Source organism: Cololabis saira, chromosome 11 (genome assembly GCF_033807715.1).
Source record: "Cololabis saira isolate AMF1-May2022 chromosome 11, fColSai1.1, whole genome shotgun sequence".
Lineage (NCBI taxonomy): Eukaryota > Metazoa > Chordata > Actinopteri > Beloniformes > Belonidae > Cololabis > Cololabis saira.
The window spans coordinates 19,279,155-19,307,059 of NC_084597.1; the positions used below are offsets into that span (position 1 = coordinate 19,279,155).

General features: G+C 41.2%; 1 protein-coding gene across 1 annotated transcript; it reads left to right on the forward strand.

Annotated features, from left to right (window-relative positions):
- Positions 1 to 13: 13 nt before the first annotated feature.
- On the forward strand, positions 14 to 27,225 carry LOC133455076 (secretory carrier-associated membrane protein 1-like). Its single transcript, XM_061733911.1, has 9 exons — positions 14 to 260; positions 9,278 to 9,355; positions 10,090 to 10,197; positions 11,301 to 11,412; positions 15,513 to 15,641; positions 20,752 to 20,911; positions 21,021 to 21,122; positions 23,464 to 23,581; positions 24,375 to 27,225. Exons 1-9 carry the CDS (start codon positions 204 to 206, stop codon positions 24,510 to 24,512), a joined length of 1,002 nt encoding a protein of 333 aa, XP_061589895.1. The 5' UTR covers positions 14 to 203; the 3' UTR covers positions 24,513 to 27,225.
- Positions 27,226 to 27,905: the final 680 nt, after the last annotated feature.

Here is a 27,905-nt window from a genome sequence, read left to right on the forward strand (position 1 = left end):
GGCTGTGTCGCATTGTGACCACTAACCAACTCTCTCACCTGAGCAGCCTTTCTGAGAACTCGCTCCGAGATCACCTGGCGCCGTGTTGCTGCCGCAAGCGACTCGCTATTTTTGTTTATAGAGAGATAAGTTTGTGGATCCGACTGGAGTTGTAGCTCTGGCACACATTTAAGCGAGTCGACGTGGGTCGTCATCTGGGCAGAATGTCAGACACCGACAACAACCCTTTCGCGGACCCGGAGTTGAACAACCCGTTTCAGGTGAGCTGAGCCGCGGCTGCATTCATTTACACTAAATAAAACACAGCAGGTGTATTATGAAGGGGTTTGGTATAGATCAAACCTTTTCTCGCAGTTATATGTTTGCACATTGCCGGTTTCTGTTTTGTGTTGTTGTTTTATTTTTAGTTTTTTTTTATCAGTGTTGGTGTATATGTATGTTTAAACTGTTCAGTTTCCAGAGGAGCAATGAATTATTTAAGTGACGGATTCAAGAGCAGAGAAGTAGAGCATGTTGTAGTCGAGCTTTCTCTCCAGAGTAATGTCCTCTCGGCTGTTTGACAGTCTGGGATTTGATCCTGTACTCTTTGACCCCTAAAGTCCCATCCTCCTTTCCGTCATATCAAGTGTTGTCCACATGCACACAACAGCTGCTTTAAAAACACATTTTTAACCATATGTTTGAACATACATTCCCCTAATATCCTTGGTTTCTGGTACATAAAATGTGTTTCTCAATTTATTTTTAATTTTTTTTTTTGGTCTTCTGTTTTAATTTTTTTTTAAAGCACCATATGTAAGAATTAAATTCTACACTATTTATTTAAAAATCAGTCAAATTAATTTTAGTATTAGGTTTCAGAAACAGAATAATGTTTATTTGGCCAAGTCAGGTCAAACAAGACAGGGAATTTCACTCGGTTATTTTCGCTCACTGTACAGTAAATAAACAAATGACAGCTCTTATTAATATATATATATATACAGTTTTTGTTTTAAGTGAAAGGTGCAGCAGTATGAGGTAGTCATGGTTATTGAAAGGTGCATTGTTACAGCGTATATAATTATGGTTGTTATTATTATTATTATTATTATTATTATTATTAATAATTGATTACTCTGAGACTCTATAGGGCTTGGTCGCCAAGTTGCATTCTGGGCCGCGGCGGCCATGTTGGCAGCCCCGTGAGTGTAAACAAACAGCCGTGTAGTAGCAGTGTAGTGGCACTGTGGTAGCACCAAGTGAATAGACGGAACACAAAAAAAATGTTAAGATGCCGGAAAGGAACTGGAATTTACTGGGATACCCTAAACAAGGAAGCCAGGGACCGAAGAACGACGAAGAGGGAGCACGTCTGTATACAGTGCACAGTGGTCCGAAGAGCAGCTATGGTAGCTTCCAACATGGCGGCTCCGCCAAGTGATGACGTCAAGATGACCAAGACCAAGGGGAATAGGGGAAAAGAAAAAAAAATATATATATATACTTAAAATAAAAAAGGGAGAGGGGGTTTCCTTTCACTGCCGTCCTACTTGCCTCTTGCTGGGGCTCCCGGTCGGGCAACTGGAGTCTGGTGGGGCCTCCTGCTCGCTTCCCTGACGCCCCGGTCTGACCTCACCCCGCATTGCAAAACATAAATTACCAATTCTAACTCTAATAATTATTCCTGGCATTATCATGATATATTGTTTCATATTATTATATTAAGTTATGAAATCTCATGGGATGTTAAACTATAGTATTATTATATTGTTATATATAATAGTATGGTGATATAATTTGGTTATATGTTATAATATTTTATAAAAATTATGTTATATTAGCGAAGAGAGCGAAGCTCTCGATTTACCGGTCAATCTACACACCTACCCTCACCTATGGTCATGAACTTTGGGTAGTGACCGAAAGGATAAGATCGCGGATACAGCGGCCGAGATGAGTTTCCTCCGCAGGGTGGCTGGACGCTCCCTTAGAGATAGGGTGAGGAGTTCGGTCACCCGGGAGGAGCTCGGAGTCGAGCCGCTGCTCCTTCACATTGAGAAGGGTCAGCTGAGGTGGCTTGGGCATCTGTACCGGATGCCTCCTGGACGCCTCCCTAGGGAGGTGTTCCAGGCATGTCCCACCGGGAGGAGACCCCGGGGCAGACCCAGGACACGCTGGAGAGACTATGTCTCTCGGCTGGCCTGGGAACGCCTCGGAATCCCCTCGGAGGAGCTAGAGGAAGTGTCTGGGGTGAAGGAAGTCTGGGCATCTCTGTTGAGACTGCTGCCCCCGCGACCCAGGAACGGATAAAGTGGCGGAAGAAGATGGATGGATGAATGGATGTTATATTAGAATATTACTATATTTATATGATTTCATGCTACACCACTCTATATGATAATTATATTATTGTTTGTTTACTCTCGAATTAATATTCTCAATTTATGTATCTGTTTTCATCTTATTTACACTCACACACGGCACGCACACACACACACATACTGATGTTGTCTTTTGTCGTTGCTTGCACTGTATGTTAATAAAAAAAAAGATGACCAAGCCCTATTGGTGCTTTTACACTAGTACCTACTCAGCCCGATTCGACTCGCCTCCACTTGGTTTGGCGCCTTTCCACTAGGGGTCGAGGTGTGATAAGTAGATACTTTTTCTGTAACTACTCGCTTGCGTTCGCGTCCATTCGAGTCCATTCGAGTGCACCACCAACCGCAACGTCGCTTGCGTAGTACGCGAGGAGAGCGCGTCGTAGCGGCGGTGACCGATAGGGGGCAGTAAGCAGAGCAACAGTTGGAAAAGTGATTCAATATTTAGTAGTAGAGGTAGTAGCAGCGGTAGTAGCAGTAGCAGATTAGAACAACAAACAAGTTAACATGACAATATTGGATAAAGAGGAGATTATAACATTGCTTTGGTTGCAATCTCAGCAAAGGAAACGGCGCCAGCGACCTCCACATCGTCACTTGTGACCAGCTGGTATCTGACCGGGACCAGTGCCACTCGCTGGCAGAGCGAGAACTGCAGGTCGCTACGCGTTCAGGGTCTTTTTGAGAACGTGCACGTCGACGCGTCAAATGAAAGCAGGATACGCGTGACGGCCATGATGCCTACGCGTTCTGAAATGCAAGTATATCTGGGGCTTTAGCGGGCTGAGTCGGGCTGCATCTGACGTCATCACACTACACGCCACCGATTGGTCAGGGGGTTGGCCCAATCGCACAATTGAGTATGTCACAGCAGCTTCGCTTCAACCCGCCTACTTCTGATCTGGGTATTGAAAAGAAACAAGGGCAAGGGGAGTCAAGGCAAGACGAAGCGAGTCGGGCTGATAAGGTACTATTGTAAGGCCCTGTCCCAATACACCCCCTAGCCCTACTTTTCTTCACTACCCCTAGATTTTGCGTGTTCCCGTGAGGGTAGTGGTGTCCCAATTCCTCTTTTCACTTAGTGGTAGTGTGTTTATTTAGGGGTAGTGCTTATGAATTTGGCCCTTCAGAGCGAGGGTTTTCAGATACATCCTAGATGACTGAGGGCTAGAAAAATTTCCCAGAATGCTTTCCGTTGTCATTTGCGGACTGAATCAAAAAAAAAAAAACATGGCGGACATTTCTTATTTTTTAGTGAATAAAATCAATATTTTGAGTTAGTTTCTGCATAAAAATGCGGTTTGATTACATTTCTAGCGAGAAATATATATTTTACTTTCATAATATTCACTCAGTGAATGTACATAATCACTCGTTTGCCCGTTGTTGCGAAGTCTTTTTCAAACCTCGCCAGAATAAAGGCTGATTTATGGTTCCGCGTTACACCAACGCAGAGCCTATGGCGTAGGTTACGCGGCGACGCGCGCCCTACGCCGTACCCTACGCCGTACCCTACGCTGTACCGTACGCCCTACCCTACGCCGTAGGCTCTGCATCGATTTAACGCGGAACCATAAATCAGTTCCCGAGCCGGCAGGCAGTTTTCATTCCGAAATTTTCAGAGCAAATTTCTTAACAGGCGTAGCAACAACTGTTAGATTTCATCTATTAAACAAACATTTATCTTCCTTATTGATTTATTTCAGCCAGTGGTAATGCTCCACAGAGCTGCAGGTTTCTCCCCGGGACGACGGCGCATGTTGACCCGGCCATCACGTCTGTACGTGAGCTGCTGCTGCGCCCCGGACCGGCAGCTCTTATCATCGCCGAAAACATCAGATCAAATTTCTTAACAGGCGTTATTTGGATAAACTGAGCCCAGGTTGGGGATCTTAACGGTTACTTGAAATATGAAAACTTAATAAAGTGGCATATTAACAGCGCTACAGCTGAAATTAAAACAGCTTTTGGCTCTCGGCTTCCTGATATGGTGTGACGTATGTGCAAACATAACTACGCAGTCGCTTACGTACCCGAACGTAAACCACGCAGTGACGTAGCAACCAAAATTTAGGGGTGGTGCTGAAAAGTAGGGGTAGTGGGTGTATTGGGACAGGGCCCTGGGAAGATTTCAAGTGCCCTAAAATCTGTGGCTTCTTTTTTTAGGGGTAGTCAGTGGTAGAAAGTAGGGCTAGTGGTAGAAAGTAGTGGGTGTATTGGGATGGGCCCTAAAAGCGCCATATGAGTGATGAGAGTTCATCAGAGCAACAGCTTGGGGGAAGAAACTTTATTTGTTGAGCTGACGTTACACGCATAAATAAAATAAATAAATAAATGTTTCCCTTAGTAATCCCACAATGGGGAAATGTATTGTTTGCATTTAACCCATCTTTAATTAAACTAGGACCAGTGGTCTGCCATTTGCATGGCGCCCAGGGAGCTGGAAGGGTTAAGGGCCTTGCTCAGAGGTCCAAAGTGGTTGACCTCAGTTGCAATTCAAGGGCTTGAACTTGGTTCCTCCAGACCCCAGTCCCCCTCTGTAAACACTAGGCTACCACTCCCCATGTATCTACTGTTGGTGAAAGAGCCACTGGAAATGATATGCTTCATAATGGCATAGGGCAGTGGTCACAAACCCTGGTCCTCAAGATCTACTGTCCTGCATGTTTTGGATGTTTCCCGGCCTCACCAAACCTGATTCTAATTACCGGTCCTCATCAGCTTATCATCAAGGTTTGGGCAGTTCTGTTGTTGACACAGCTCCTTGTATCACGGTGTGCTGAAGCAGGGTAACATCTAAAACATGCAGGACAGTAGATCTCGAGGACCAGGGTTGAAGACCACTGGCATAGGGTGTCAGTCCTTGTAATGCCACTTTGCCCCTCAAGAGGCGGTATAAATCAGTTTAGGGTTTTGTACATACATTCAAATGAAGAAGATGAAGTTGCATTGTATTCTACCCGCATGTCAATCATGTCGAAAGTCCCACCCACAGACAGACCATCCACGACTCAAAGCCCCGTTGGTTAAATCAGTGTTAAATGATGCATCAAAACATCATAAATACTTTCTACTCCACATATGTCCAATTTTACTGTGAATAATTACATCCTTTCTAACCGGGGACCAAGAATCATATGAGCAGAAACAAACAAACCGGATTTTGGGGGTCAATTTTTCTATTATACTGACATTGTTGCAGATCCAACAGGAATTTATTGCCCCAACATGATATGCATTTCCACGTTTGTGTTTTATTTTATGGTCCTATGTTGTTTTATCATTGTCTGTTTGGTTCTACTTTTGTCTGATGACCTGGTTTTTGCTCGAGGTTCGTTAATGGAGGGACATATTCACAGAGGAAATACACTATATTTGCAAAGAGTCAAAGATACCAAGGATGGCTGATCAATTTCCAGAGCATCAGTCAACAGAGTTCAGAGGGTCCTAGCGAGCGTTAATCTTGAGCCCTGCAGTGGGAATTAGGGATGGGCGGTATGGACTAAAAAATGTATCACGATAATTTCTGGCATTTATCCCGATAACGATAAAAATGACGATAAAAAAAATACCAATTCAACTCCATCTTTTTAACTATAAATCTATCTCGCTCTCAGATCCGCCATGTTTGTTACACAAAAACGTCATCAACGGGAATTTATTTATTATTTATTAATTTTTTCTTTCTTTCTTTCTTTCTTTCTTTCTTTCTTTCTTTCTTTCTTTCTTTCTTTCTTTCTTTCTTTCTTTCTTTCTTTCTTTCTTTCTTTCTTTCTTTCTTTCTTTCTTTCTTTCTTTCTTTCTTTCTTTCTTTCCTTCCTTCCTTCCTTCCTTCCTTCCTTCCTTCCTTCCTTCCTTCCTTCCTTCCTTCCTTCCTTCCTTCCTTCCTTCCTTCCTTCCTTCCTTCCTTCCTTCCTTCCTTCCTTCCTTCCTTCCTTCCTTCCTTCCTTCCTTCCTTCCTTCCTTCCTTCCTTCCTTCCTCCTGCTCTCTCTTTCCTTCCTTCCTTCCTTCCTTCCTTCCTTACTTCCTTACTTCCTTCCTTCCTAAAATCAGCTTTACACAAAAACATCATCAACGGGAATTTATCGTTTTTACCGTGAGATGACAAATTCTTATCGTGAGAAATTTTTTTGACGGTTTATCGTGAACGGTAAAATATTGCCCATTCCTAGTGGGAATGTTTTAATACTGAATGTTTTGTCATCGACCACAAGTTAACATGGAAACAACACATTGAATATATTAAAGGGGAAAATTTCAAAATCACTCGCAATCCTGTATAAATCCAGAAATATACTGAATTCCAAGGCCTTGCATTTGATTTACTACTCATTGATTGTTCCCTATTTATCTTACTGTGTGGAATTGTGGGGATCCACCTTCAAAACCACCTTAAATGCAATAATAAAACTTCAAAAACGAGCCATACGTATCATCAATAAGGCTGATTACTACGCTCACACAGATCCACTTTTTCTAAATTCTCATGTTATTAAATTTTATGATTTGTTTTATTTTAAAATCATGCAAATTATGTTTAAAGCAAAATCAAAAATGCTCCCTGACCCAATACAGAGGTTCTTTTCAATTCAGGAGACTCGTTACAATCTTAGAGGTGTCTGTAATTTCACAGTACAAATAGCTAAAAAAGGTATGAAAAGGAGATGTGTCTCCATCACTGGAGTTAAATTCTGGAATGATGCTAACATAAATTTAAAAACATGTCATTCTTTTGTTGTATTTAAGAAAATGGTTTGTAAAGCTATTTTTGAAGCTTATAAGTGCAATTGACCATCTGTGAATGTTTCTTTGCTTTTCTATTGTTTTTTTGCCTTTTGTTGTTTCTTTGCTTTTCTATTCTCTTTTTGGTTTTCTGGAGATTGGTAGCCAAAAATAGAAAGTTGTTAATATAGGATAGGCTTTTATAAGCAGTTTGCTTCTGCCTATGCCTTTTCAGTTATTGTTCAACACAGTTTTTTGGTTTAATAGTTAATGCTGTGTACAATGTTTTTTTTTTTTTTTTTGTGTTGCAATGACTGAATAAACTTCATTCATTCATTCAATACTGACTTTCAACCCAGATCTTGAGGACCTACTGCCATCCTTTTTGTAGATGCTTCTGTGCTCCAGCAAACCTCATCAGGTTGCCATTATTTTTTCACGAGTCTGTTCATGACCAAATAACTGGCGAGAGTGGCGGAATAATGTGCTGCAGATGGTTTAATCTGCTCAGATTGAGGATCTTTCTAAACATGGGACCTGGTAATGGAAACTATTTAATGAATGAATGAACGTAAGAAGCCTCTGGCAACATGTGTGTTATTTTAGTCCTCGTGAGTGCACAACCACGAAAGACGGTCACATTGAGGCGATTTAGTTTCATGGACCTTCACACCACCGTGTGAATGGAAGGACGCTGATGGCACAGTTTGATCGTACAGACGCAGCAGAAGTGAATAATTCATGGGGTTCGTTAGCATGCTGACACGAGGAGTGAATCCCTGCTGTCCTGCCGCTTTTCTGTCATTTTTCTGGCTCGTGATGATCAGCCTGAGGATAGATGGAGCTCTGTTCTCCTCCCTGAGCTATCGTCAATACTTCATAAAATCATATGGTGCTGCAATGGCGACATGTGGTCCAAGGATCCCCCCTGGCTCACTGTGCTGCTACAATCCATCGGATCTCTCGGCCCATTTTGTCCCATTTTTCTGGATGTGGGCTAATTATGGAAACTAGGTTCCCTTGTTGGTTAGATTGTTAGTCCAAGGAGATGAATCAACTATGAAATTGGCTGTTTTTCCCAAGAGCGTCATTCACCTTGTGAGACTTGTGCAGATGCCTCCGCTGTGCTTTATTTGGTGGCACTAAAACCACAACCGAAATCAGTATTAACCCCCCCCCCCCGCGCAGTCCTGCTGCAGGCGGAGCATACCTGGTGATTTCCTGCATGTTGAGCTATGTACCAGGGCGGCATTAAAATTTAAACACAACATGCTCTGAAATAATTATGACCCTGGTCTGGTGACAAGTGTGTGTGCGTGTGTGTGTGGTAGTGGAAGACATGGTCCCAGACATTAAGATTCAGACAGAGGGTGAGAGGACGTCTCTGAGGCCGGATTATGGTGGCACTTCAGGAATACGCAGAGGCTGATTAATTTTGAGCATCAATTTGAATGAGTGTGCGGCTGACGGCAGCTGATGGTAAGATTATTTTAACAAAAAAGATGGTAGCAGGGGGAAGAGTTTTTCATGCAAAAGAGGCAGAATATGTTTAAGTATTTTATGATTGAATCTTTTGGTATTTAAAGTGGAACCTAAGCTATAGTTTGATCCCGGTATCTCCCTTAAAAATGTTGCACATGCAGGTTTAACGTAGGTCTGCTTGTGTATTGAGGCTGTGAGAGGTGACAGCTGTCTGTTTTGTTGGTTTCACAATCCAAGAAAACGCTTAAAAGGATACGAGTTCGCAGTTTGTTTGTTTTTGTGTGTGAGCCGTGTGTGCAAAGTGTTTCCGTCTCTCTTTTTTTTTTTTAAACTTCTGTGTTGAGCTGCCAAAAGCATTTGCCACCAATCTGAAGCTCATGTATTTGGCTATTTATAGCTGCCGTCTTGTGAAAATTATTGGAATCATCCCGTCTTTGTCACTATTGAATTATAGGCCTGCAGCGTTTTTGAATAAAGAGAGCTCTTCAGCGTTCAACTGGCAGAATAATTGAGGGTTTTTCACGCTCACATGAGCCATTTTACTCCTAATTTTCAGCTTTTGTGCTGCTGTTTTAGTTAAAGTACTAATTCAAGACAAACCAAAGCCCGGTATCTAGTTACCTGTGTTGCGGCCTTTCTTGTACACTCATTCTCATCATTTATACCTTTTTTATACCTTTTTTTTCTTTTATCCGTTCCTTTTTTGCAGGATCCATCAGTGACACAAGCCAAACATACCACTCCTGCAGGGTTAGAGGAGTACAACCCCTTCACAGATGCTAAACCAGTGAGTACCTGTAGATTCCTACAGTCATAAGCTCATACTTGAAATAGATTTACACATCCTGGTTGCATTCATTAGCTGTAAAACAGTCTCTTTTTTTACATTCACAAATGTTAAAAAGAAAAAAAAAATGTATGTGTTTTAAATTTAAGATTTGCTAAAAAATAAACCAAGAACTTTAATAAGTAATTCAGTTTATCATAATCAGTCTGAATTGTCCAAGTCGACATCTACAGATTTAAGGAGTACAGTTTCCTTTTTAAAAAAAAATAATAATGAGAAACTGACACTAAATTCCTACACAAACACTAAATAAGGCTGTTTCTTTATAGTTTAGTATCATGATCTTGAAGATTTCCCCACATGTTGCATCAGATACCAGTGAAGATGACATGCCATTTCAGAGATGCATCACTGAGCTCCCCAGATGACTCTCTGGGCAGGAAAGTGGTTAAATGTTTGGCCATGAAACATTTCTCAAAGCTAAATGATAAATGTCGCCCACAATGTTTATTTTTCGATGCAACTCAGTCACATATCTGTTTTTTTTTTTTCTTTCTGATGATACTCACCGTTATTTTATCAAGTATTTACTCCTGTTTTTGATAAGCGCCACTTCCTCATTTTGTCGCATTCCTGCAAGGTTATCAGTGATATGTGAGTTTTTTTTTTTTTTTATTGCTGGAGGGGTAATAACGTTTGGTTCAGACTACATTGGTCGTGTGTTTTCTCTGCAGACACTAGCGGGCATGGTGCCCAAAGCTACAAGCTCCGCCGTCAGCACGCAGCCTGCCATCATGAAACCCACAGAAGAGCCCCCAGCCTACTCGCAGCTTCGGGCGCAGGTATGACAGAGCATATCTGCAGATGATGCAGATGATGCGCCTAAATTCAGTTACATTTTCACTCTAGAGCCACTTTGTTGCAGAAGTGAGAACGGCTCTCTCCAAATCTGACTCAGCAGCAAACGTCATTTGTCTCTTATCATATGTTTTGATAATTTGTCTCTAATTACAGCAGGTTTTGTCCGAGCTTTTAGGCAGTAGAAGAAACTCTATTTTAGAAACGAGAGAAGAACAAGAAGTTCAGCCATTCAAGGAGATACTTGTAGTTGAGTCCCAGCTCCTCCAGCTCCACAGCTGGGGGCCTCCGCGTGGAGGGGTTCCTGGAATGAAGCCCCCGGGCCAGACCCAGGTCACTCCAGAGGGGTTGAATATCTCAGTTGGTGTGGGAACGTTTGGGCATTCACACTGAAGAGCTGGGAGAGGTACTGGTAGACGAGGCAAGGAAGGTTGTGACGTCTGCTCAGACCGCTTTAATGCAGATAAGCAGAGGTTAATGAATAGATGAAAGGCTGCACAAAGAAATGATCCAAAAACCGGACAGACGACACGACGTCTGTAAACGTTATCATGTTGAGGATATCTGCGTTTCTCTTTAAGTAAACAGACCTCTTAATCTTTAACGGTCAAGGCTTAGAGGAGACGTACTTTCTTTGTGATCCTTTGAGTAAATGTGCTTTCAAGTGACTGCTTGTACACTTTCTTCAGGTCTGGATACTCGTCAATCAGTGACCTCTTCAGATGTGCACAGTTCTGTCACATAATGCGCCCAGATCAGAGGGCCGACCAGCCTCCCTCTTTTCTTAATTTTTTTTATTTTCACCCAACTTTAGGTCAAAAGAGGCACATTTTATGAAGATGGGAAGTTTAATGTGTGATTCTGACATGTAAAACCAGTTGCTATGAATGGAGCTGTAAAAACATGTTTTAAAATGATCATAGTTTATTGTTTTGTCATTCCAGCTGACAGAGCATCTAATGCTTCAGCATCAGGACCAGAATTTCACAACAAACTGAGGATTGGATTTATTCACCAAAGCTGGAAAAGAAATGAACTTGTTGAACTAGTTTTAGAGCTGGTATGTTAACGGCCTCCGTGTGTGCAGGAGCCGTCGGGAGCAGCCGCCGAGCTGCTGAAGAGGCAGGAGGAGCTGGAGAGGAAGGCTGCAGAGCTGGACCGTCGGGAGAGAGAGATGCGGTCGCTCAGTGCTTCAGGAGGTCAGAACGAGCCGCAGAAATACAAATCTGCTGGATCTCTGCCACTCAGTTTATGTAACTGATTTTCATCTCAGTTTAAGGGAAGGTTTTGAGCCTCGTCACAGACTGCAACTGAGAAAATATCAAATCAAATCAAACTTTATTTATAAAGCACCTTTCATACATAAAATGCAACACAAAGTGCTTTTCATAAAACATAAACATAAAATGTATTAATGCCCCCCCCCTCCCCTCCCCCTCCCCCGCACACACACAGACACACACGCAGACACACGGTGCAGACATGGCTGAGCACAGAGGATCCAGGTGAGGAAACGGTAACAGGGAGCCGTCCACGCCAGGAGGTCTCATAACTCCACAGAGACCATCCCGGCCCGGACGGATAGAGGAGTCACCACCACAGCGGTGAAGCCGTGGTGCAGAGCTCCACCACCATCCAGGCCAGAACGACCCCCAGGACGACCCCCTGCAGGCCAGAGTCACTCCCAGCATGGAGGCTCCCCATGAGGAAACACTGGAGATAAAAGCTACAAGAAAGCAGGATAAGATACACTAAAAGAGTTTAAAAATTATAGCATAACATAAAATCTTAAAAGTATGTCTAGAAAGCAAGACATTAAAAACTAAAAGAATAAGACAATAGAATGTATAAAATAGACCATAAATAACGAATAAAACATTTAGATATAACATTGAGATAAAACAATGAAAATAAAATATAATAAAAGGGGTTAAACTAAAGATTAATATAAAACAGAGTAGTAAAATCCATAAAAATAGGGGTGAGCATAAAAAATTATAAAGAGTTAAATGAGTCAGTTAAAAGCCTGATTAAAGAGATGGGTCTTGAGCCTCTTTTTAAAAACATCAACAGTCTCTGCGGCCCTGAGGTTCTCCGGGAGGCTGTTCCACAATCGGGGGCCATAATAACTGAATGCCGCCTCCCCGTGTGTCCTGGTTCTAAGTTTTGGTATGGTTAAAAGGCACCGGAGGACCTCAGGGTCCGCGAGGGTCAATAGGGTAAAAGTAGTGCAGACAAATAAGAAGGCCCAAGACCATTAAGACACTTAAAAACTAGTAAAAGAACCTTTAAAATCGATCCTGAAGCGGACGGGGAGCCAATGCAGCGATTTTAAAACAGGTGTAATGTGCTCCTGCCCTCTGGTCCTCGTCAGCACGCGTGCAGCTGAATTCTGTATTAGTTGTAGGTTGTACATGTTGTTTTTGGGAAGACCAGAGAGCAGGGCGTTACAATAATCTAAACGACATGAGATAAAAGCATGCATTAGCACCTCCGTACTAGCCTGAGAGAGAAACGGGCGGACTCTGGCTATGTTCTTAAGATGGTAAAAACGTATCTTTATGTTTTTAATATGTGGAATAAAAGTGAGCTCAGAGTCAAAAATCACATATATCTAGCTTCTGCAGATATCCAATATTTGTCTTGGATATCAGTCGTTCTGCAGAAATTTAAGATTCAAGATAGTTTATTTGTCTATACAACCAGATACAAGTATATATCGGTTTCCATCGGTCCGACCTGGTACGTCTGCAAACATGTAGTTAAATAAAATTGAGTCTTTGTACCGGGGGAGGGTGAGGCTTCAGTCATTGGGGGGGCAGCAGAGTGTTAAGGAGCCTGACTGCCAAAGTTAAGCCTCTGAACCACTCAGAGTTACACAACAAAATAGGTCAAGATCCTAAGACTTTCAGGCCGGGGAGCCATTAGGTTTATTGAAAATATTGAAGCTGCCGTCAGGGAAAATGTGCATCTGGCATGAAAAAGGAGCACCTCTGTCGGGTGCTAAATGTGCTTAAGAGAAACGCGTGTTCAAGCACACATCAGAACTGTGCTGCACTCTATTAGTGGTTGGAGGGGGGGGGGGGGTCACCACACACCGTTATGCAGGTCATGCTGATTTGAACAAACGTTCGATATCAAATTTTCCTTCATCTTCAATTCTGTATTTGGATGGAAACCTCGGGACTTTCGGATGCATTATCGTTTTTCACAGTGCACAGTGGTCAAGCTTCAGTCTAGTTGTCGCCTATGAAGTGGATGCCTAAAGGAAGAGCATAAGACTATCAATAAGTGGTAAAATCTTTATTATTGGGATCCAAAATTGAGATCGCTGTTCTTCATTTAAATGAAAGTGTGTCCAGCGCAGTATTCGGTGTGAAAGAGCAGCAACGGGAATGGTTTGAATGGATCTTTGTGATATATGCAAGTATATTTTGTATTTAGTCAAAAATGATATCAATCAGGAGCTATGTGCCCATTAACAGGGGTCTTGGGTAGGGTTGCCACCCGTCCCGTAAAATACGGAATTGTCCTTTATTTGAGAAAAAAATGTTGCGTCCCGTATTGAACTAATATGGGACGCGATTTGTCCCGTATTTTCATTAATTTTTACACCATATTCTAGTTGAATTATTGAAATAAATTAACTTTTACACCATATTCTAGTTGAATTATTGAAATAAATTAACTTTTACACCATATTCTAGTTGAATTATTGAAATAAATTAACTTTTACACCATATTCTAGTTGAATTATTGAAATAAGTTAACTTTTACACCATATTCTAGTTGAATTATTGAAATAAATTAACTTTTACACCATATTCTAGTTGAATTATTGAAATAAATTAACTTTTAGACCATATTCTAGTTGAATTATTGAAATAAATTAACTTTTAGACCATATTCTAGTTGAATTATTGAAATAAATTAACTTTTACACCATATTCTAGTTGAATTATTGAAATAAATTAACTTTTACACCATATTCTAGTTGAATTATTGAAATAAATTAACTTTTAGACCATATTCTAGTTGAATTATTGAAATAAATTAACTTTTACACCATATTCTAGTTGAATTATTGAAATAAATTAACTTTTACACCATATTCTAGTTGAATTATTGAAATAAATTAACTTTTACACCATATTCTAGTTGAATTATTGAAATAAGTTAACTTTTACACCATATTCTAGTTGAATTATTGAAATAAATTAACTTTTACACCATATTCTTCACCTGTATGTATATTATACATCTGGGCTGATGTGGACATACGTAGCATAGGAGGCTATTTCAGTTGCTATATGGTTGTCTGTCTCTACAGTCATGAAAGTTCAATGCTATTAAAGCATTTTAAACTTTAAATCAAAGCATTTTGTTTTTCATATAAAATAAACACATTTTTATTCAGTTTAGAAGTTTTGGGGCTTTTTTTTTGGCTCCTGCGCTGCTGAAATCAGGGCGTCCCTTATTTCTATTTCTGAAAGGTGGCAACCCTAGTCTGGGGTAAAACATATGAAGCTTGACCGGTAACGGGGAGAACCTCCTCCTCCTCTGTCCTTTCCAGGTGTTGGGTATTTATTCAAAGTGAGGGAGCTGGTAGGATCCACTGATCCACTTCACTCAACAAACTGCCCCCCCCCCGCGCACGCTCGCCACTAGGTGGCAGCAGTGCAACATTTTCACCGTCAACCGTTCTAAAAGTTCTCATTGTGGCGCAATTTATGATGAATGAAGATGCCGTGGTAACAGTGTAGGTCCTCATGGAAGCCGGCCTTCTATCAACATTTTAAGCAGGAATCAGTTGTATTACCTCGCCGTAATTACTGAATGGGAAAACAATTTCACTTTGATACGTACGAGCACCAGAAATAAAACTCAAACGTGCCTCTTTCAATAAATCAACAGTTGTACTATCCCAGTTTTGCTAGAGTTTGTCAGCTGACCTGTGTCTTCCAGTTTCATTTTCTGTTTTCAGGCCGCTTATGCACAAAAAAAAAAGCACCTACACGGTATGTCCACGTCAACATTTGCTTTATGACACAAGATACTGCTAAGGATCTGTGGTCAAATTATCGTGCACAAGAGAAACCAAACAAAACATTTGAAAGTACTGCTGTGAGCTTTTTACTGCAAATTACACAACGCCACACACATGCTAATTAAACTTTCTCCGCTACACTGATGGGTGTTTTTGGACAAAAGCTGGTTTCTTTTAGACTCTGTGATTTGCCGTTCAGTGAGAACAGTAGCAACATGCAGTTAAGTTTATTTTATGGCATATTTGTTCCAGGGAGAAAGAACAACTGGCCTCCCCTGCCTGAGAAGTTCCCTGTGGGTCCGTGTTTCTACCACGACATCACCGTGGATATCCCCGTAGAGTTCCAGAAGACGGTCAAAATTATGTACTACCTCTGGATGTGTGAGTACCTTCCCTTCATGGCGTTACGCTGCATATCTTAATGAACGACTTAATCCAGTGGTGGTAAATTAACCCACAGAGGTTTCATATTTATACACCGAACACTAATCCAAAACACACACTCGGTCTCATCCAGTTAATCAGCTCAAAGCTCCTGATTCACACAGGTTTCAGTCCTGATGAAGACGCTTTAATTTACCCTCAGGTCCAGAAGTATTTGAAATATGGGGTTTTAGCATTTAATAATAATAATGATAATAATAATGAATTTAACTTGTAATGCACTTTACATTCGATGAATCTCAAAGTGCTACACTTACCCTGCGTTCACACTGAAAGTGTCAAAAATCTCCCGACGCCAGCATCTCGCTGTTTGGAGCATTCACACTGAAAGCGGCATGAACTGTTGACGCCTGCAGTGGGCGGGGCTTGAAGCTGCGCTGCAGAACTGGAGGGAACAGTGGGAACAGTCTACACATATAGCGTACACATCTTCAGTTTCCTATTTCACCATAGATCACACTTTGGGACGCCTTCTTTATATTTTAGGGTTATTTCCGCGTAGATAAGAGTGAGTTTGATGCTCCTTAACAAGTTTGGTCCACGGATCAACACCAACCGCCAGAGCCCTTGCTCCCGGTGAACCATAAATCCGCCTGGGCTGATTTATGGTTCCGCATCCCACCAACGCAGAACCGACGGCATAGGGTACGCGACAACGCACACCGTACCGCGACCCTACGCCGTCGATTTAACGCAGAACCATAATTCAGGCGAAGCTGCAGTCTGTCTGCGCTGATCACTGACAAAGGGTCGGAGCGGATTTGGTCATGATGTTTACACTGTGTTTTGTGATTAATTAGCACGGTTTTTTATTATTTTTCGTTGGATCAATGTAGCAAATAAAATAGTTCGGACCATCCAGCTCCTCAACATCAGAGATGTGTTTCACGTGATCAGTTCAGGTAAAAACGGCAGTCAAATCAGCAAAAATGTAATTTTGCTGGATGAAATATATTAATTCCTGATAAGATAAGTTTGTTAGTGCACAGCTCTGCTCATGTACGCATGTAAATCAGTGTATGTTTGTGTGTACATGAAAATACAATCTGCATTGAGGGTTCTCGCTTCTGGAATCCCGGTCTGTGATTGGACGATGCCTCGGGGTCGCCGCTGCTCATTTGCATAACGTTCAGATTTTTCAACTTCAAATTGACGCGCCGCTCTCGCCGCCCCCGCCGCTTCTCGACGCGCGTTTTCATAGACAATGAATGACAGCCGGACACCCGTGACCCTTTCAGTGTGAACGCAGGGTTAGATCATTATTCATTCATACACATCCTCACTGGTGGTGGTAAGCTACGTTTGTAGCCACAGCTGCCCTGGGGCAGACTGACGGAAGCGTGGCTGCCATATCGCGCCAAACGGCCCCTCCGACCACCACCAACATTCATATACATTCAAACACATTCACACGGGGTAAGGTGTCTTGCCCAAGGACACTACGACGGCAAACTGGGACTGAGCGACTGAACCGCCAACTGTCCGATCATTGGACGACCCGCTCCACCACCTGAGCTACTGCCGCTGTTACAGCTGTTTTTGAGAGGCTTAAAAGTGTTTGGATAATTATCTGAAAACATTTATTGTCCAAATGTGGTCCATGTCTTGACAAGGTTTGTAGAGTGAAGGTTTGTTTGTTTGACACTTTTCATGTGTTTTACGTCAAAACATTTAAAAGTGCGTTCAAGAGTTTGAAAGCAGAATGAAAAATTAGACAGACAGAAGTTAAAAAGAATAAAACGGGTGACATGCAAGACGTAAAAGTTCCAGTGCATTGTGGGAGATTACCCAAATGCTGCAGTAAATAAAAATGTTTTCACTTGATTTAAAGCAACTGAGTTTCAGCAGCCCTGGTGCATTCTGGGAGTTTGTTCCACAGGTGGGGATCATAAAACCTGAACGCTACCTCACTGTGTTTGGTTCTAACTCTGGGAACAGAAAGTAGGCGTGACCCTGACGACGTGAGGGTTCTGGTTGGTTTATAATGGACCAAGAGAAGAGATCAGAGATGTGTTTTGGTCAGAGACCATTCAGAGATTTATAAACCAACAGCAAGATTTTAACATTTATTCTGACAGACATGAAGCCAGTGTAAAGATTTAAGAACTGGAGTTATCTGGTCCACTCTCTTGGGCTTGGATACCCCTTTTCCACCAAACCGGTTCCAGGGCTGGTTCTGGTCCAGTGCTGGTTGACAATTCGTTCAACTTGCGAACCAGCTGAGAACCGGTTTGGTTTTCCACAGCTCGGGTGCTAAGGGGAGCCACGTCATTAAGTCACTGTAAAGGTCAGTTACGTCGCTGCATTTGCGTTGGCACGAAAGTTGAAGCTATAACAACGTATTTGCTCTAATATGGACTAGGGCTGTTCGATTTTGCCCAAAAATAAAATCTCGATTTTTTTTCTCTCAAAATCCGATTTTCGATTACGATTACGATTATTTTGTGAATTGACAAAAGGCAAAGAAATGATTTCAAATATGCTGTTTTTTTATTGAACATTTGCCCCATTGGGCTTTAAGTGCAAACTTTGCTCTTATTAAACCAAAAATGAATGAATAAAGGGCAAAACTCTGTAAAATAAGTTAAAAAAATATCAAATAAAAATAAAAAATATAATAAAATATAAAGTTTTATCTCTGAAAAAAAAATCAGCAAATCAGCACTTGCAAACATACAGTAAGTTATATTTCCAATTAAATAAAACAAGACATTTTCTAATTAAACTAAACTGGGTCTTTGCATGCTAAACAATAATGCAACCCATGAAGGAGGTAGAGGTGTGTAATGTCAGTCATTACATTTGCAAGTTTTTTGCAAGGAACACGAGCCGGTCTACCGCATCTGGCTTGAGGGATGCCCGGTGGCATGTTACAACGCCCCCCCCTACACTAAAGAGCCTCTCCGATGGGGCACTTGTCGCAGGTATTGAGAGGTATTTCCATCAATCATTAATATGTGTGCAGACAAGGTAAAAAAAAAAAAAAAAAAGTGAAAAATCGATTTTCACGTTTTAACATCGTTCTAATTACATAATCGCGATTACGATTTAAAATCGATTAGTCGAACAGTGCAGCACCCTGCGTGGATCATATCGTTAAAAGACAGGTTGTCTCCTCCTCAGACCACTGCTGCCTTGCTGCATCTATAGTAATTCTTATTTGAAAATGTCTCCGTCTGGCAGTCTTGCTATTGCCGTTGGTCTTAATAACCCCCCCCCCCCCCCCCCCGCTTCTTTCCTCTAGCAGTTTTTCTGGCCCAGAGCCAGGTCTTTGTCAGTGGGAACAGAAAACCTGATTCCAAACTTAGCACTGACCTAGAATCAGCCCTGGAACTGGTTTGGGGGAAAGGGGGTGCCAGAGGACTCAGGTCTCTCGGTCTCAGTGGTTTCACCTGAGTTTAATCTGATTAATTTGCAGGAGCCAACACCAGCCTGCCCTCTACAGCACCCCAAGAGCTTATTTTTAATCACTCAGAGTTAAATAATGTATAATTGGGGGCATTTAAAGGTGCAAGCACTCAGAAAGTGGTATATGTTAGACTGAATCCATTCTCACACGTTTAGTTCTTAAACACAACACTTCTAATTGTGAGTTTGTTTATTTTCAGGAAGAAAGTTGCACTGCAGTGCAGTTTTATAGAACAAAGATTTTAGTTTCTAGTTTCTGATGAAGAGGCTCTGAATGAATAAAAGCAGTTTTTTCCCCCTCCTTTAGTCCTATCAGCTAGTTCCCAGTCGTGTGTGTTGGGTGTGTGTTTGTCGGGGAATGAATGGCTTCAGATGGAATTCAGTAGCCACATGACGAACACGTGTGAGGAGTCATGTGGCCTGATGAAGCCTTGGTCAGATGATTGCTGGAAGGTTGCTTTAGATGCAGATTACAGAGAACTTCATTCCCGTCTACTGTGATTATTGTTTGATTCAAAAAAAATGCTTTTTAGAGCAAATAAACCACAGATTTTGACATTGGACCCATGAACACACGTCGGCATGAGTATCTCCAGTCGGTGTGAGTCTGTCGAGCAGCTGTGACATTCCACGCTGCAATGTAAAATCCCTCAAGTCGACCACACCGCTGCTGTTTTTGAACAGTGCCTCTAATGTTGGCATTAGGACCCCAAGAACACACGGTGATGATGAATCATCTGTGTCCCGCGTGAAACATTAAGCGTAGGCGTTTCCCCCACTTCCAGCGTGGACTGGTCTCGGCAGGACACTGGATACCGCTGCTGCAGCCAGATAGGCGTGCAGAAACACGCCGAGGCTGCAGTAGGGGGTGCAGTAAAACCAGTACTCGAGTTGAGGGGGGATGAGGGGGGATGGCATCCCCCCTGAAATAAAAACGGTCAAAATCATCCCCCCTGTAAAACTGCCACCCCCCTTTCCATCCCTTATGTCATTTCATCAATGAATGTGGTTTTACTGCTATTTCAACATTTACAGTCATCACCAGAAAAATAACTTATTTGACAATTTTCATCTGTTTCAAGTAAATTTTCACTTGAAATATGTAGAAAAATCTGCCAGTGGGACAAGATTTATCTTCTCATTACAAGCAAAAAAAAAATAAAAATCTTGTTCCACTGGCAGATTTTTCTACTTATTTCAGGTGAAAATCTATTTGAAACAGGTGAAATTTGAATCTTGTTTTAAGTGTAATAAGATTTTTTAACTAAAATGAAAATTTTTAACTAGAAATAGGACAAATATTCTTATTTTGAGTTTTTGCAGTGATCCATTTTACTTATCCTTTGAAGGACAGAGTCATATTGATAAGTTCAGAAAACAGTTTTTTATTGTTGTGTTTTGATGTATTTGATGTAAGCCCAGTGGATATTTAAAGCTTACAGAAGGCTGCATTTAACTGCTGCTATGTCATTCCTGCAGTATTTCTGCAGGTGTTTTGGTCAGTGCTATTATTTGTAATATATTATTTGTAATCAGAACAAATTATCTGTCCCCATATGATAAAATCCACCATCCCCCCTGATTTTTTTTTTTACAACTCGACTACTGAGTAAAACCTCTGTTCCTCTTCCTCTTCCAGTTCACTCTGGGACGCTGCTGGCCAACGTGATCGGCTGCGTGGCCTGGTTCGGAGTGGACCCGTCACGCGGAGGCGACTTCGGCTTGTCCATCCTCTGGTTTATTCTCTTCACGCCATGTTCCTTCGTCTGTTGGTACAGACCGCTCTACGGAGCATTCAGGTAGAGAGAAAATCTGTTCACATGCACAAACGCAACACCCGGCTTATGAGTGTTCTGCCCTTTACTCACTTCCTGTCTGTTGTTTTCTTCTTCTTTTTTGAATCTCCAGGAGTGACAGCTCTTTCAGATTTTTCGCCTTCTTCTTCGTGTACATCTGTCAGTTTGGCATCTACGTTATCCAGTGTATTGGGATAACCGGTTGGGGTGCCAGGTGAGACGAGGAATAGGAGAATGTATTTACCGGTACTACTGTATTTTACGCACCATAAGGCGCATTGTATTATAAGGCACACCTTCAATAAATGGCCTATTTTAAAACCCTCTTCATATATGAAGCTTGACTCGTAACAGGGAGAACCTCCTCCTCCTCTGTCCTTTCCAGGGTCTTCATTTATAGTGAGGGAGCTGGTAGGATCCACTGACTCAACAAACTACCCCCCTCAATATACGGTAATATACCGTACTTTAGTGGCTGCGGTTGAGTTACGTATCCACCTGATGGAGCTCTATGGAGCTAGAACAGTCTCATAACTCACAAATGCACAGGACAAGTTTTACAAATGCACAGACCGATTTGCAAATGCACAGAACAATTCACACGTGCGTAGGACAAGATATACAAATGTATTTTTGATGCACACACAAATATAACCTGAGTTACAAACGTTCTTTTGTCTGTGAGCTGCGCTGGATTTGCGTGTGACTTTTGAGACTCCCCTGACGTGACTCGATCCACAAATACGTTTTTTTTTTAACACAGAAGGATCTGCAACCAATCAGATGTCTTCCTTTGTTCCAGCCAATCATAAGAGCGCACCCCACGTGGGGGACGCAGAGCAGTGGATAAAACACGACTTACTCGTAAACCAATCAGATTAAAGGGGCGGATACACCTGCTGCTTGAACTGCGTTAGCGCCGTTTGCTTAGAAAAGCGATTCATATTTGGAGTTGGTGGAGTAAAGATAAATGAAGAGCAACAGGAGATAAAAGATAAATAAACAGGATGGACAGGAGATCACTGCTCAGACAAAAAAACGTTTGTAAATCAGGTTATATTTGTGTGTGCATCAAAAATACATTTGTATATCTTGTCCTACGCACGTGTGAATTGCTCTGTGCACGTGTGAAACTGTGTGTGTATTTGCAAATCAGTCTGTGCATTTGTAAAACTTGTCCTGTGCATTTGTGAATTATGAGACTATTCTAGCTCCATAGAGCTGCGCTAAAGGAAATACTACAAAATGCTACAGCAAATGCAAAAAAAAAAAACAAGAAGAAAAGTACCAAAGTTTATTAACAAAATAAAAAAACAGCTTTCTGAAAACTTCGTTCACTTCCAACACAAATGTGGAGGGGAACTTTTCCAGTTCATCCCCAAATCCCTCAAAATCTGTGTTGGAATGGGACAGCTGGGAGAGTGCGGCATCCAATGGTCCCGTCAGTCGCCATTATCAGAGTCAGCGTTGTCTTGAACGTCTGTGACGATTTCTGCTGGTTTTAGCGCCGTTACTTTGGCGACACCAACTACAGTACCCACAACCCCCCTGACTACAGTAACAGATTGCCATAATGATCATATAAAAGGCGCACTGCATTATAAGGCGTACTGCCGTTTTTTTAGAAAATTAACGGCTTTTAGGTGCGCCTTATACTGTGGAAAATAAGGTACATTTTTTCTCCCTCAAAACTTCGTAAAACACCAAAATTCTGATTTCATGGAGGAAATATTCACTGAGTGACACAAAGTGTTCTGAGTTGGAAATTACTCTGAATCACCTAAAATACTTGAAAGAAAAAATAGAGCTCATACAGTCATGTCTTAGACCCACCAGAAACCATCGTAGGACCCACTGAAAACCGTCCTACAGCTGTAGATGACATCACATATATATATATAATCTGTTACTGAAACAGTGTTGCAGTAACTCGTGTTCAGTTTCACATCGATGTCTGGAGAGGTGTGGACTTGTTTTGGTGGTCTAGAAAGCAAATGAAGTGAGAGACGTGTTTTTAAACTTCTTTTTATTTTTCCGATGAACTGCCTCGGTGTGTGACCTGGTCTAAATGCTGGGTGTTCACCGTGGTGCGTCCACGTACTACAGATATCTCCAAATGATTTAATTTCAGTCAAACATGAATTAGTAGTGTTTGTCAAAACAGTGGAAAGCAACATACTGTTGAGGAACTAATGTTTTTTTTTGCCGATTTTCTTTTAAATTGCAACATCTTCGAGTGTAACCAATTGGTACTTTATGATGGTATTGCTATGTTGTGCAACACATGACACATCCCATCAAAATACCAAACCGAACTGCGTCCCTCCCTCCCTCCTTCCTGCTGGAAATGTTTAAACAGAGAAACAGTATTTTGTAACTTGTAAATGAAGCAAAGCTTAATCATTTCCTGGAGTGTGTTTGGTTAATTGTCAAAGACCTCTCCAGCAGGACCAAATGAAGCATTTGTTTGATTCTCTCGTGTTTGATTTGGCCAACCACAGACACGTTAACGAGGTTTGTTTCAGACCAGTTCATCTTGACCCTCTCATCCTCAGTGGCTGGATCTCAGCTCTGACTGGCCTCAACCAGAGCATCCCAGTAGGCATCATCATGATCCTCATAGCAGCTCTCTTCACCTCGCTGGCTGTTCTGTCCCTCATCATGTTCAAAAAGGTACATCCACAACGACTAGACATTCATTTCATGTATTGATGGGCCTAGTTTGAATGAATGAATGAATGAATGAATGAAGTTTATTCAGTCATTGCAACACAAAACAACACCAAAAAAACATTGTACACAGCATTAACTATTAAACCAAAGAAATGTGTTGAACAATAACTGAAAAGGCATAGGCAGAAGCAAACTGCTTATAAAAGCCTATCCTATATTAACCACTTTCTATTTTTGGCTACCAACCTCCAGAAAACCAAAAAGAGAATAGAAAAGCAAAGAAACAACAAAAGGCAAAGAAACAATAGAAAAGCAAAGAAACACTAACAGATGGTCAATTGCACTTATAAGCTTCAAAAATAGCTTTACAAACCATTTTCTTAAATACAACAAAATAATGACATGTTTTTAAATCTATGTTGGCATCATTCCAGAATTTAACTCCAACGATGGAGACACATCTCCTTTTCATACCTTTTTTAGCCATTTGTACTGTGAAATTACAGACACCTCTAAGATTGTAACGAGTCTCCTGAATTGAAAGGAACCTCTGTATTGGGTCAGGGAGCCTTTTTGATTTTGCTTTAAACATAATTTGCAGGATTTTAAAATGAAACAAATCATAAAATTTAATAACGTGAGAATTTAGAAAAAGTGGATCTGTGTGAGCGTAGTAATCAGCCTTATTGATGGTACGTATGGCTCGTTTTTGAAGTTTTATTATTGCATTTAAGGTGGTTTTAAAGGTGGATCCCCACAAGTTTGAACACTCTTGTCCACATTGTTACCCCAGATCCATACACTGTACCGTACCACCGGCGCCAGCTTCGAGAAGGCCCAGCAGGAGTTCGCCACGGGCGTCATGTCCAACAAGACCGTCCAGACGGCTGCTGCCAACGCCGCCTCCAGAGCTGCACAGGGACCATCTTAATCAAGGAGCAAGTCCGATCGCCCCGGAGAGTTGGTCCCGTCCGTCCAAGCCCCCCCCCCATCCTCCTCCTTTTCCCATGTCCTCCTGTTGAACACGTGGACAGCCCGCCAGCCTTGTGGCAGTGCTGGTTTATTAGAAGATTTGTGTTTTCAGAGCGAAAACAACCACAGGGAACTGGCCCGGCAGCGTCCACTCTGGGAACCATCACCCTCGCTGCGCTCTCACCACTCAACCGGCCCTTTGAAGTGTGTGTGTAGGTGTGTGTGTGTGTGTGTGTGTGTGTAGGTGTGTGTGTGTGTGTGTGTGTGGCCAGGTTAATGAATGTTTGTTTGTGTGCTTTTTTAAAATGTCACCTCCTCAAGGCCACGCTGCTGAGTCAACTCCATCCAAGGGCACCCCGGGCATTTCTCTCCATCAATCCTTTTAGAAGTTCTTGTTGTTTGCATTTCCCGAATCACTATTATCTATTTCTAAAAGTAATTTATATTTTGTCAAAGGGTGATTATTCAGCTTGTGTATGTACACGTAGCTCTAAAACTGTTTTGCTGTTACCCACGAGTGCATAACTTAAAACTGCTGACCTCTAGTGGACTGAGGAGGTATTGCCGTAAATGAATGTTGTGCATTCCAGTCAACCGTCTGGCTTCTGAGCTTTGTCTTAATTTCTTTAGGTTTTTGGTCTTAATTTCACCGGTCACCAGTCAGAGCTGTTGCTTTGAAGTATTCTCACCTGGCAATTATTTTGCGTTCAACAAGCAAACAAAGTTAGAAGCTGATGTAGGAAAAAGAGGAAAAATCAGTACAGATTCAAACGTTTATCCTGCAGAGGCAGTGCACACTGTCTTTAAAGTGGAGTCTGTTTCTTCTTCATCAGCTAGAACTCAAAGTCGAGTCCAGAGGAACCAGACTGGTACATGATCATGACTAGTTAGGATAATCAAAATCAGTTTTAAGTTGGGGTAAAAGGACAAATAAAGTCAAGACTTACTTTAAAACTCTGAGATATTGGTCTACTTGAATGATGGTGTGGATGCGGTCCTTACTGACGAACAGAAATGATCCTGTATTTAAAAAAAAGGACTGTTGTTTCGGTCTGCAGCTCGATCCTCTTCTGCTTTGATGTGTGTACTTATGATTACATAAGCAGAGGCTGTAAACTCTCCTCCTGTTGCATCTACTGTACAAAATAAGGTCAACTTGTACCAACTCATGATGACAAAGCATTGAAAGGACAGATTCCTCTATAAACAGTCCTTTTTACACCTTGTTTGTACGCTCAGTAATCCCTATCCAGACTATCACTTAAGTGGAACAACAGCTTTGTTGTTGAGTCTTATGAGAGACTTCAAGTACCAGTTTATTTTGTCTCCGTTCCTAATTATTGTTTTACAGCAAACATTATTCCATTCTTACACAAAACTGCTTCAAATCACATTTTTTTGTTGTTCTCTTAAAGCTTAACTTTCCTTGCCTTGTAATTATGGACCTAGACTTGTTTTGAAATGTTCCTTCACGATCACTGTAGCTGCAGCACGTTTAGTAACCTTTCCTCTAAGCACACTGAAGCTCAAACAATTTAGATTTGTATTGGAGTGTTTTTTTTTTTTGTTTGACATCTTTTGCCTGTGTTCTTCTGCGTTGTGAAATCCCAACAAGCAGCACTTTAAATCGAGTTTCTGGAGCCTTTTCCTACATTTGAGGGTATATTTCCTTCTTTCTCTTAAGCAGTTTTTTGTTTTGTGTCCCCCCCCCCCCCAAACACCAACTGAGTTCAGCTTATAGTTTCACACGAAACCAGTTTTCTGAAAGAATATTAAAAATGGCACAATTAGTAAAAGATCCACGTTCCTGTGCAGGTTTATACGACTTTTGAAAGTGTAATTTAGCTCCAGCTTTTAGCGCTGGAGGTTTATGTCAACTTTACTCAGGATGCTCATCACTTGCACGTCGAGCGTTGACATTATACATTAAAAGTGACACACAAAGGCCCCTGCTTTTAAATACTTCTGAAAAAAGAAATTGCCCCTTAATTCCATCACGGCCATGATCCACTTCGTCATCTAAAATGTCTTTTAATGTGTATTTTTCTACTGTATAAACTGCAAAGTGCTTTACAGCATCTATTATGTACTGAAGCCAGTCAAGCCTTTGTATGTATATATTATAAAGATGTTTAAATAGAAAGAAGTCTGAATCTGCATGCAGGGCGGAGTCCGGGATCCTTTCACTTCCTGTCTTCGACATGCCGCATTTAACTCTATGCTCTTTGCCTCCCGTCCTTAAACCTTGCACCTGTACAGGTATAAACGTTGTGCAGTTGCAAAGATGCATTCTAAATGGCACCTGCAGTTATTGCTTTTTATTTCTGTTTTGCTGTTGTCCTTATTTGCCTTGAGTGTTAAGCATGAAGAAAGTAAAGTGCAGCCTGACCCATGTGATGTGCTGTAGGTGAACTGTTGCTCCGAGCCGTGCGTCAGAACCAATGTGAACTAAGGTAGAAACGCACTGTAGATGACATGAAAGCATCCAGTACCATCCCTCTGATGTCTGAGTTATATTGAGACGAATGTTTGTATATTTTGAATGCCTTGAAGATGGTTTGCAGTTTGTCATTTTAAGATGAATCCCGCTTTCACTTTCAGTCCTGTGTTGGTAGTTTGAGTTTTGTATATTTATGGTACTGAGACTTAATAAAATTCTTCTTTATTTGTTCCATTGGCTGTCATTGTGTTGAGTTGAACTTCTTGTGTCCTGCTACTTAAAGATTTCAGGGAGGAAAAAGTTTAAAAGCTGTTGCTTGCACCTAGGGTTGCCACCTTTCAGAAATAGAAATAAGGGACGCCCTGATTTCAGCAGCGCAGGAGCCAAAAAAAAAGCCCTAAAACTTCTAAACTGAATAAAAATGTGTTTATTTTATATGAAAAACAAAATGCTTTGATTTAAAGTTTAAAATGCTTTAATAGCATTGAACTTTCACGACTGTAGAGACAGACAACCATATAGCAACTGAAAGCCTCCTATGCTCCGTATGTCCACATCAGCCCAGATGCATAATATACATACAGGTGAAGAGTATGGTGTAAAAGTTAATTTATTTCAATAATTCACCTAGAATATGGTGTAAAAGTTAATTTATTTCAATAATTCAACTAGAATATGGTGTAAAAGTTAATTTATTTCAATAATTCAACTAGAATATGGTGTAAAAGTTAATTTATTTCAATAATTCAACTAGAATATGGTGTAAAAGTTAATTTATTTCAATAATTCAACTAGAATATGGTGTAAAAGTTAACTTATTTCAATAATTCAACTAGAATATGGTGTAAAAGTTAATTTATTTCAATAATTCAACTAGAATATGGTGTAAAAATTAATGAAAATACGGGACAA

Coding starts and splice junctions, on each gene's coding strand:
- LOC133455076 (XM_061733911.1), top strand. CDS start 204: ATGTCAGACACCGACAACAACCCTTTCGCGGACCCGGAGTTGAACAAC. Junction 10,198..11,300: donor ACTCGCAGCTTCGGGCGCAG/GTATGACAGAGC, acceptor CCGTGTGTGCAG/GAGCCGTCGGGAGCAGCCGC. Junction 11,413..15,512: donor GTCGCTCAGTGCTTCAGGAG/GTCAGAACGAGC, acceptor TATTTGTTCCAG/GGAGAAAGAACAACTGGCCT.